Raw genomic sequence first — 12209 nt, 5'->3', positions numbered from 1 at the left:
TATATATATATATATATATATATATATATATTTCATCAACATCATCGTCGTTTAATGCCCGCTTTCCATGCTAGCATGAGTTGGACGATTTGACTGAGGACTGGTGAAACCAGATGGCTATACTAGGCTCCAATCTGATTTGGCAGAGTTTCTACAGCTGAATGACCTTCCTAACGCCAACCACTCAGAGAGTGTAGTGGGTGCTTTTACGTGTCACCCGCATGAAGGCCAGTCAGGCGGTACTGGCAATGGCCGCGCTCAAAATGGTGTATTTTATGTGCCACCCGCACAAGGGCCAGTCCAGGGGCACTAGCAACGATCTCGCTCGAAAGTCCTTACATGTGCCGCAGGCACAAGTGCCAGAAAGGCGACACTGGGCACAGGTGCCATGACGATTTTGCTTTCACTTGCCCCAACAGGTCTTCGCAAGCTGAGTTTTGTGTCCAATGAAGGAGACAACGTTGGCATGGGTGCCAGTTGTCGAATTTAGTACGGTTTTGATTTCACTTGCCTCAACATGTCTTCGCAAGCAGAGTTTAGTGTCCAATGAAGGGAAGGTACGCATAAGTGGGCTGGCTACACCCCTGGCAGAGGCCTTGGATTTAGGTCTCATATGGCTTGTCGGGTCCATATATATATATACATACATACACACGCACACAGATATACAACATAAGCAATATACACTTCTTCAATTTGATATTTGCTATAAGAAATAAGCCCATAAATCAATTTGAATTTACACCCTCTGTGAACATATTCACACCAGCCTACAAGCAAGCCTCTACGTGGTCATTTGACCTCCAAGGTATACCGACTGTGTTTACTCTTAATCACACTCTAATGTAAAGTCACATTAGGCAGTATAGTTCTAGATTTACAAAAGATGCAAAAAGAAAAAAAAGCTGGAATGGTCATGTTCAAACACCTTTTAATAATGCCTGCTCAATTAGGTTTGACTTAGGGCTAAATCGTAACAACAACAGTTACAAGTTGTTTTTTTTTCTCAAATCTGTTTAATTTCCTTGGAGTTAAGTCAGGTTTAAGCATGATGTTTTATGCTAGATTTTTTTCCAAAACTTAATAATTTTTAAGAAAGCTGGTATCAGATATAATACTCTTACCTCCAATTCATTCACATTTGCAATTTGTTTAACCTTTAGTTGTCATATTTGTGTTAAAATGCATTGACTTTGTTTCAATTAATTTTTTAATTAATGAAGAATTTTCTAATAGAACTTAGTCACTATTAACCCTTAAACAATGGACATCATCAATTGCTGTTTAATTAGATATATCAGCAGACATCATCAACTGATGTTTCAAAAATTTTACATGGATACAACCGTCATCAAAGGAAAGTGAATATTTTACAGCACTTTTCGATAATGAAATTGTGAATTTTCTTGTGTAAGAGAGTAACAATTATTATAGCTTTTGTACTTATTTAAAATGAAAATATGTATAAAAGATACTTTTTATTTTTTACGCCGTATGTAAACAAACAAGTTTGTTTTTCGAAGCGCTGAAATGTATGGTAGAACAAGTAGAAAGAGAAATTTTATCCACTGCATAGATACTGAACAGTATAGATATAAAGGAGAAAATCCTTTTTTCTTTTTTTAAAAGCAGAAAAATTTGTCGGCAGCCAGCCATATTTTTTGCCCATTTGACAACTCCTTCTTGCCATTTAAGGGTTAAGTTGGTGTTTTGAGTATAAATTAATATGAAATTTAAATTGGAGATTTACACTTGGTGATCTACACTTCAAAACAGGAAGTGTGTATCAGAGAACCAAGGGCAACCTGAGGTGGGTTAGTATCAAAAGGGTTCAAGTTATCATAGTTTCTCCTTATCCTATCTTCTCATCCTTACGTAATTTTATCAATCATATATAATCATAACTAGGGCGGCAAGCTGGATGGGTCAATAAAATAACTATAAGTTGAACACTGGGATTAATGTAATCGACTTACCCACTCCCCTGAAATTACTGGCCTTGTGCCAAAATTTGGAACTAATAGATAATTGTAATTATTTGTTGAGAAAATAAACCAACAGAAGACAGTAGCTGTACTTACCACACTCTTACAAACAGAATTTGTCATATTTGATTTGCTTTTGGATTTGTTTTTGATCCTTTTCATATACTGCATGAAACCATCTTTGATCTAACCAAAAATATTTTTAAAAAAAGTTGTAGACAAAATTACTTATTAGCATAAATACATAGCACAATTATAGAATTAAGAAGAATATGATGGAGAGAAGATAAATGCAATTTGTTTTGAGAAGTGGATTCAGGTGGGCTGCACTACTAAAAAATTTCAAGGTAATTTTTCATTAATTATACCATTCAGAAAGTCCTGTAGGCTACAGTTTGTCCACAGCTGATGTAGAGAATGTAACAAGATGCCACCATTTTAAATTTGCGGTAGAGTAGTTGATGACCAGAAGAGCGTTCTACTGCGAAACCTGCTCCAAACGTAATACACAAATGTTTAAAACTACTGAATTCTTCAACTAATGGTAACAGAAAATTAATTAAGAATAGAAGAAACAATAAAGAAAAGACATTTATTTTAAAATGATATATTCCTCTATAAACTCTGAAATATCTTATTCGAATGTTGCTTACAAAGGTTCTGGCACTCACCTGCTTACTAAATAGGCAATGAAGCAGGAAGATGAGGACACCCTGAAATATTAGAATAAAAAACTTTAGAGAAAAAAAATATTGAAATTCATACAATATTCTAGATAAAGTGAGAAAAAATGGCAATATGATAAAATGGTTAAATATATTCTGGTGTTAGGAAGGGCATCCACCGATAGAAACCATGCCAAATCAGACCGGAACCTGGTGCAGCTCCCTGGCTTACCAGTTCCAGTCAAAACTTTGATAATGATGATGATGATATCTAAGGTACTAGTACGGTTGTGTTGTCAAGTAGTTTGATTCTTGACTACATAGTTTTGGGTTCAGTACCATTGCACTGCACATTGGGCAAATGTTTTCTATGAGGGGGCGTTGAAAAGTTTCTGGCTTTGTATAGAAGAAAATACAGGAGGATCAGTTAATTATGATTTTACTCAAAACATTCCCATTTTCAGATTCACACACTTATTGCAGTGGTCCTTCAGTTTTTCTAAGCCCTGATAAAGAATTTGAAAGGTTGAGCATTTCACGATACCCTTAAATCCAGGAACTTTTCAGCATCCCCTTGTACTATAGCTTGGAGCCAACCAATGCCTTGAGAGTGGATTTAATAGATGGAAGCAGAAAGAAGTTTGCTGTATGCTGTATGCTGTATGTGTATATATATATATATATATATATATATATATATATATATATATATATATATATATATATATATATGTGTGTGTGTGTGTGTGTGTGTGTGTGTTTGTATGTCTGTGTTTGTCCCCCCAACATTGCTTGACAACCGATGCTGGTGTGTTTACATCCCCGTAACTTAGCGGTTCGGCAAAAGAGACCGATAGAATAAGTACTAGGCCTACAAAGAATAAGTCCTGGGGTCGATTTGCTCGACTAAAGGCGGTGCTCCAGCATGGCCACAGTCAAATGACTGAAACAAGTAAAAGAGTAAAAGAGAGTAAAGAGTATACATATATATTTAATATTTTGGGACTAATGGGTATATGTCAATTAGTGTGTTGAAGTGTTCAGTAGAGCATTGGCACAGTTTGGGCTACCTGGTGTCATCCACAGTTGGGGTATGTTTCCATTTTTTTATCAACAATTATCTGTTTATATTTACAAGTGTTTGCAACTCTTATTGAAAAAGAATAATAGTAACAGAATATTGTAATGTTGCTTCATTCCCTAACCAGACGAGTATATAACAACACAACAGCCAAAACTTAGGCTCTTTAGTGAGACACAAACCTTTATATACTTATTGAGACCCACACTGCAAAATTGATGCAACACAACATGGTGAAAAGGAGTCCCACCCATAAGGGACAATAGCAAGATGGGTCGAAACAACCGTTGTAAAAAATAAAGATTAATACCAAATCCATCTTCTTGTTACTTAAGAAATTATTATTATTATTATTATGTGAGAGAGCAGTCCTTGCCATCAAAGTGACACTGGGGTAAAATATATGAAGCCCATTATACCCATCTGATAAGGGTACACCAGGCACATGCATCACAACCATATGTGCGCAACATGGTGATCTCATATCAAGATAAACAGCACATGACCACGCAGGTGGGGCCCAGTTAGAATTTTCTTCAGGTCGAGTAGCCCATCCTGCTCAAAAGGTCCCTGAATAAGGTTTGTTTAAGGATGTTGAGCAAAATACCAATGTTTTCAAAGGTGAATCATTCAAACCCCAAAAAATTCCTCTCAACACATGGCTATGATGCTCCCCCACTACTTCTGCTCATGATCAGAGATGCACATATCATCAACCACTAAGGGTCATGCTCAACTGGTTAAGGTCAAGCAAATCTGTGGTATTAAGCAGAATATTTGCAGTAGCCCATCTTTTATACCAAGACAAAACAATGTACATGATAACACTTCTGATCAATTAAGATCAGAAGCCATGAGAGCCACTGCCTGGTACTGCATCCGGGCATTATTATTATTATTATTATCATCATTATTGTGTGTGCGCATATCACCATCTTGGTGGTGGTAGTTGTTCATGATGATGATGATGATTGATTAAGTGATTGATTAAATCACAGATATTCAAGTAAACACAAAAAATTTTGGTGATATCTTACCTGAAGTGAATGACAGGCAACAAATGCATACTGTACAATCACACTTTTATGAAAAAGAAAAATGCCAAGGCACCACGTAAAGCCAAGAATTGGCGAGAATAATACCAAACCCCACATGCCAGCTCTGAAATGAGATTAGACAATTTTAAAATAAATATAAATCAGTTTTTCAGGTATCTAATTGAAACAGAAAGTAACTTTTAATTAAATAAAATAATTCTAGAAAAATTCAGTCTCTTAAAACTCACATTTTGCAATAAAGTATGTGTATTATATTAAACTATTCTTTGAGATGGTGAGCAGGCAGAGTCATTAGCATGCCTGACAAAATATTTAGTGGCATTTCATCTGTCTTTATGTTCTGAGTTTAAATTCCACCGAGGTCAAATTTCCCTTTCCTCCTTTCAGGGTTGATAAAATAAGTGCCAGCTGAGCACTGGGATTAATGTAATTGGTTTACCCACTTCCCTGAACTTGCTGGCCTTGTGCCAAAATTTGAAAACAATGTTAATCAATTGTTCAAAATAAATACCATGAAACTCTCTGTAATGCCCCCTACCCGACTCTTTTTCTTTTCTTTCTTTCAATCCAGGCGTAGGAGTGGCTGTGTGGTAAGTAGCTTGCTTACCAACCACATGGTTCCAGGTTCAGTCCCACTGCGTGGCACCTTGGGCAAGTGTCTTCTACTATAGCCTCAGGCCGACCAAAGCCTTATGAGTGGATTTGGTAGACAGAAACTGAAAGAAGCCTGTCGTATATATGTATATATATATACACATGTGTGTGTATATGTTTGTGTGTCTGTATTTGTCCCCCCAACATCGCTTGACAACCGATGCAAGTGTGTTTACATCCCCGTAACTTAGCTGTTCGGCAAAAGAGACCGATAGAATAAGTACTAGGCTTCCAAAGAATAAGTCCTGGGGTCGATTTGCTCGACTAAAGGTGGTGCTCCAGCATGGCCACAGTCAAATGACTGAAACAAGTAAAAGAGTACATGATATAGAGCTGCAAATATTTTCCATATTTGTTTTTATTATAAAAAACACATTAATGATATAAAATTAATAAACATTATCTAGGCACAGGTGTGGCTGTGTGGTAGGAAGCTTACTTCCCAACAACATGGCTCTGAGTTCAGTCCCACAGCATTGCACCTTGGGCAAGTGTCTTCTACTATAGCCTCAAGCTAACCAAAGTCTTGTGAGTGGATTTGGTAGACAGAAACTGAAAGAAGCTAGTCATATATATATACATACATATATATATGTATATATTTGCACATATATGTATATATTTGTGTCTGCATTTGTTCCCTTGCCATCACATGACAACCAATGCTGGTGTGTTTATGTCCCTGTAACCTAGTGGTTCAGCAAAAGAGACTGATAGAATAAGAACTAGACTTACAAATAATAAGTCTTGGGTTGATTTTTTCGACTAAAACCCTTTAAGATTGTTCTCCAGCATGGCTACAGTCAAATGACTGAAACAAGTAAAAGAAAAAAAAAATTACCAACCACACATAATGTATATGCTTGGTGCATTTTCGGTAGGCTGTGATGTGGCATGGTGGAGATTTCTCTCTCAAAGTGCTAGGTGTTAAAACATCTGAAAGTCATGGACAGGTGAGACAACTCACCCCAAATCCAACTCAGGGGTGATGAACATTGATGTTTTGCCATTTTTGTGGCTTATCAACATCACGTACCTGAACTGAATCAGAGGTGAATCAAACTGGGATTTGGAGTGAGTTGTCCTCACCTGTCCATGACTCTCTGGTATTTTAACACCTGGTGCTTTGAGAGAGTAATCTCCACCATGCCAAATTGTACTCTACCAGCAAATACACGTAGCATATATGATAAATATGTGTGGTGAAAGCACATGGCCTAGTTGTTAGGTTGTTGCAGTCATGATCACCAGTTCATGGGTTTGATTCCCTGAGTGGGCAGTGCATTGTGTTCTTGAGCAAAACATTTCATTTCATATTTCTCCAGTTCACCTCTTTTCAATCAGCAGGGAATGTTGGCCTGCTCATTTAGCCAGTGAGGTAGTGTCATTTAAAAGCTAAAGTAATGCAAATGTGTGACATGTAACATCTGATAGCCTGGTCGGTCATGTGACCACATGATGTGTGGTTGATAATGTTTATTATGCTAGTGTTGCTTCTATTTCATATTTGAATTAAAATCAATATACTGAATTATAGTAGACGACCTTCTCTTGTGGTAGTTTTGCAACATTGTGTATAGGTTTTTAACACAATTTAGGCCCTTAAATCAAGATGTATATTATACATGGATTTCTATAGGTGCCATGTAAATGGCACTCACCCATGAATCATAGCCGGTGTCATGTAAATGCTGATGGCATGCTGATGGCATGTAAAAAGCACCTATTACACTTCTGGAGTGGTTGGTGTTAGGAAGGGCATCCAGCTGTAGAAACCATGCCAAATCAGACTGGAACTTGGTGCAGCTCTCCAGCTGATCAGCTCAAGTCAAACCGTCTCACCCATGCCAGCATGGAGAGCAGATGTCAAATGATGAACATGATCATGATCATGATCGTTGTCGTTGTTGTCATTTGGAAATTGTACTTGATCAAAGATCAATGTGTTGAAGCTGAAATTATTATACTGTCTAAGAGTAAATGCACGTACATATACTATTATATTTACTTTGAATTTTATTTCATGATGCACATAAGGCACATTGCTGTATTCATGAAGATTCGCCTACCACAACACATAATTGAGATCCTAAAAATAAGATGCCAGGTTAAAAAGTATTGCTGTGGGTGCTGGTGTCACATAAAACACTGGTGCAGGTGCCACGTAAAAAGCACTGGTGATGGTGTTATGTAAAAAGCACCCAGTACACTCTGTAAAGTGACTGATGTTAGGAAGGGCATCTAGCCATAGAAACCAAGCCAAAGCAGGCTATGGAATCTGGTGCAACCCCTGACTTTGCCATTTCCTGCCAAGCCATCCAACCCATGCCAGTATGGAAAACAGACATTAAATGATGATCATAATGATGATAGTATTATAAACTATGTGGTATCAAAAAATTTTACTGTAGATAGTTTACACATATGAATATGACATGTATCTCTAAACATTTTAACTCTAATCTTTTCCCCAGAAACTATATATTCTTGATATAAACTAATAAAAATCCTCATCTCTTACTTGTCAAATATTCTCCATGAACTTTGATTAAATGCCCTTATGTTCCACAAATATCCAGCCAAATATGCAACAATGACCCCAAAACTCAAAATACTAAACATAATATAATTCTCATAGAGTTTTATCAAATTGACACTTAAACAAAAACTAAACAAAAGTAAAGATTCAGTTTTAGCCTGGAGTTGTTTTGTTATTCTGTAAACACAAGCCAGCTCAGCTTAAGTAGACTTATTGTATTATATGAAAGAAACAGGTCACATATCTCAATACAACCCATGGGTCCAGAACATGTCTTATGCCTTCACCTTGAGGTTTTAACCCGCTTTTTACCATATTTCTGTTGAAATGCAATGCCTTTGTTTCAATTAATTTCGAAAATAACGAAGAATTTAGTTGATTTTGTCATCATTAAGCCAGAGTTTGATGCATAAATTAACATGGAATTTGGATGGAAGGTTTTAACTGAGATCATTATATCATAAAACCAAGGACAGTTTCATGTGGTTTGGTATGAAAGGGGTTAAACAACAGGTGTGAGCTACAAATTAGCTTGTGAATGGTAAAGACAGAAGTGATATTATTACAACATCAAACCTTTAAAGCTGATTGCAGAAGTTAATTGGATCTTAGTTGTATTAGTTTTGTGCCAAACCCTTTAGCATTTAATCCAACCATATCTGGTCTGTCACACCTACCTTACAATGTCATTATTAAAATATACAAAAGCACCATTGGAATCTCAAAGCTACAAGATAATGCACAATTAATTCAAAACAAAGTGAATAAATAAACAATATATTTGACAAAGAAATCTGAATGCTAAAAGGTTAGAATTATTAAAAAAATTTCTGAGAGCAATTTGACAGCTATTTTTTTAACAAAAAAATTGAAACTTCTTCATAACTGATGATAGAAGACTGCTGCCATTTTAATCCATTAATTACCAAACAACAGTCTACCTTTATTTTCAAATATATTTATCATTCTATAACCAAGTCTTTTTTGATTTTTTTAAAAATCTTAAATTTCCCTAGATTTCATTGAAATTTCACTTAGAAAGACACAAATGATATCTTACCTGGCCCTTTCCATTATAGGTTTTTGTATCATCTCACTATTTCTCAACATGTTTTTCAAAACAACTAATGTTATTACCAAATTGGTCTGCAAAAATATTTTAAAAATAAAGAAAATTGATTAAATTTCAATTAAGAGAAATATGAAAAGCCATAATGTTCTTAATAAACAATGTAAATAGAGTTTACACATTTGGTCTATATCTTTCAAAATATCAGTTGAAAGACTGAAAGTTCAGCGCCTGTTATTCCTAATTGAAACATGTAAAGAAAATATATTTTAATGTTTTCATGTTCAGATCATTAACATAGCATTTTTCCTCATATTCAGGGTGGTTTTTAGCCAATTAGACAGGTTTCTTCAACCTGGAGACTGCACACACACCTGAGACAAAGACACTATGATGAATTTTTAGTATATCATTGTGGCTAATGGTAGAGCCTCAAACCCTCAATGCTTTTTGGCTGGGACTGGCAAACTAAAAAAAGCATAAAACATCAATCTTCAGCTTTTGTAGAGTAGAGGTCTCCACTAATAATTTGGCCCTGCACTTCCTAGTGCCAGCCCTGTTCATAGTTTTAGATTACCAGCATTAAGCTGAATAATTTATCTTCTGATTGTGACCACTTTCAAACTTCATTATTTTCTTTCAGCTAATTAAAACTTTAGAATGCTGTACATTTGTTAAAGATCTGTTCCACTCTAGAAGCAAAACTCTGCTAAGTAATTGACATTTTCAAACTTATGTAAATCATTGGTGTGAAGTCTCTCCCTCTCTCTCTCTCTCACACACACACACACACACAGAAAAAATGAAAAGGGTTAATTATTTTATTAAATATCTTCAAATTCTTGATTATTTAAAAAAAAACGCTACAAGTCATAAGCAAGGTATTTCATTAATTATATGGTCATGGAAGGATTAATGGTTGTTAGTCTATAATGGAATTGATGAAGCTTTACTTACAAAAATAATGAAAAATGCTGGTCCCATAAAAGCCCATTTTAAACCACTTTTCTCTGACAACCAACAGCTGAAATATTAAACACATTAACATATATTGAATGTATATAGTAAGTGTTGAAGGTACATGATAATATTAGTCCATTGATATATTAGAGAAGTGGACAATCCTGTGTGATGGATGCAGTTCTCTTATTAAGGTATATTTTTTTTATCCTTTACCTTTTATTTGTTTCAGTCATTAGGCTGTAGCCATGCTGGAGCACCGCCTTAAAGAATCGACATTTTGTCTTAACAATGAATTGTTACTGTTTGTTAAGCCTGGTGCTTATTCTATCAGACTCTTTTTGCCAAACTGCTAAGTTACAGGGACATAAACACATCTGGTTGTCAGGTGGTGGAAGGGAACAAACGCATGCAAAGATACAAACACACACACGCATACATACATATATCTATATATATATATATATATATAACAGACTTCTTTCAGTTTCCATCTAGCCACATTCGAACACATCTGCCCAAGATGCTATGCAGTGGGACTAAACCCGGAACCATATGATTGGGAAGCAAGCTTCTTCCCACACAGCCACTCCTGCACCTATATCTACTACATATGTGAGAAATTGTTTGTGGTGTTGTTATCTAACTCCTCCTACATCGTTTTATCGATCTTGATGAAACTTGACATGTGAGAACTCATGACATACTCAGATTGTGGAAAAAATCGATAATAGGGCCCTTGGAAGGGATCCTTATATATCTAATATATTTTATTTTAAAAACCAAGGGGAATAACCCATTCGCCCCTGGAAAGGATCCTTATATATAGCCAAGGGAAATAACCCATTCATTTTCCTAAATTATTTGGTAAAAATGAAATTGAATATGCTTATTTCTTAGTATTTGAACTGTTAAAGTTATTTTTGCAATTTATCCAGTACAACCCTTAAACAAGTAAATAGTATTTTCCTAAACAACAGATCCACTTATTTCGGTAAGTGACTTATTCACGAATATACCAACACTTAGATGCAAAGAAGATTTTTTGTACGTTTTTGGGGGAAAATTTGCATCCAGTAGCTATATCAAGTGTTTTGTTGAGTGCTGTGTTTTTTGGAGCATGTTATTAAAGCCCTAAGATTCCACCCAAACACCCTACACCTTCTAAGGCTTCTGGCAGTGAACCTAAGCACCAGAAAAAGGTCATTATGTTCCATGAGAAGGTACAACTGCTGGATATGCTCCAGGAAAGTAAAAGTTATGCTGCAGTAGGTAGCAGAAGATGCCTCCCAGAAGGTACACCATGAAGGATGATGCCAGAGACCCAGGATTTAAGACAAAAAAGACGCTAATTATGTGTGGCAATGCTGCTGGCTTCATGATCAAACCAGGACTTATCTACAAGTCCGCAAACCAGAAGACCTTCAAAAATAAGAATAAAAACCTGCTGCCTGTCCACTCGATGCACAACCCCAAGGTCTGGATTACCAAAAGTCTAACTTTGAATTGGTTCTACAAATGCTTCATCCCTCAAGCTAAGGAATACTTCCAAAATGTATGCATGGAATTCAAAGTGTTGCTTGATAATGCTGGTGGCCACTCTTTGGATTTGAATCACGAGGGAGTCAAAGTCGAGTTCTTCCCTGCTAACATCACCTCCCTCATCCAGCCTGTGGATCAAGGTATGATCTGTGCCTTCAAGACACTTCACACTCGGAACTCTCTCCAACACCTTGTGGACGCAATGGATTCGGACGCTGGTATTATATCAAAGTTGCAAATGCAACTATTACTAACCAATGTAGTGGAAACATATGTAGGTCAATAATAAGCTGTATTTAAAATGTAAATTAGAATTCATGAAATGCTACTTCATCATACTCCTTATTATTATTATTATTATTATTATTATTATTATTATTATATATATATATATATATATATATATATATATACAGCAGTCCCCTGGTATTAACACTACATCGGTTAGTAACAGTTGCATTTGCAACTTTGATATAATACCAGCGTAGTTTCTTCAGGGTCTTCACTATATCCTTTCAGATTGAACTGAAATTATATATAATGATATGTAATTGTAAGATCCAAGAGTCTAGGTGTAGGAAGTTAGTAAGCTCCAAGCAGTCCATGATAGGTATAAAAAAAACAACTTTCAGAAACAATAGTTTATTGGCGTAGAA

General features: G+C 35.8%; 1 protein-coding gene across 2 annotated transcripts in view; it reads right to left on the bottom strand.

The window, feature by feature from the left end:
- Positions 1-12209, bottom strand: part of LOC106868735 (adhesion G protein-coupled receptor L4) — a 91632-nt gene that overhangs the window by 10916 nt on the left and 68507 nt on the right. For both annotated transcript variants that reach the window (XM_052967053.1, XM_014914132.2), the window contains exons 24-28: positions 10009-10075; positions 9043-9128; positions 4769-4892; positions 2657-2698; positions 2082-2171 (exon numbers count right to left, since the gene is read on the bottom strand). In XM_052967053.1, coding sequence (XP_052823013.1) covers positions 2082-2171; positions 2657-2698; positions 4769-4892; positions 9043-9128; positions 10009-10075 — 409 coding nt within the window. The remainder of the gene's footprint in view (positions 1-2081; positions 2172-2656; positions 2699-4768; positions 4893-9042; positions 9129-10008; positions 10076-12209) is intronic.

The sequence above is a fragment of the Octopus bimaculoides genome, chromosome 4 (assembly GCF_001194135.2).
Source record: "Octopus bimaculoides isolate UCB-OBI-ISO-001 chromosome 4, ASM119413v2, whole genome shotgun sequence".
Lineage (NCBI taxonomy): Eukaryota > Metazoa > Mollusca > Cephalopoda > Octopoda > Octopodidae > Octopus > Octopus bimaculoides.
Note: the sequence above shows the minus strand (reverse complement) of the source record. Positions and strands in the feature narration are given on the sequence as shown.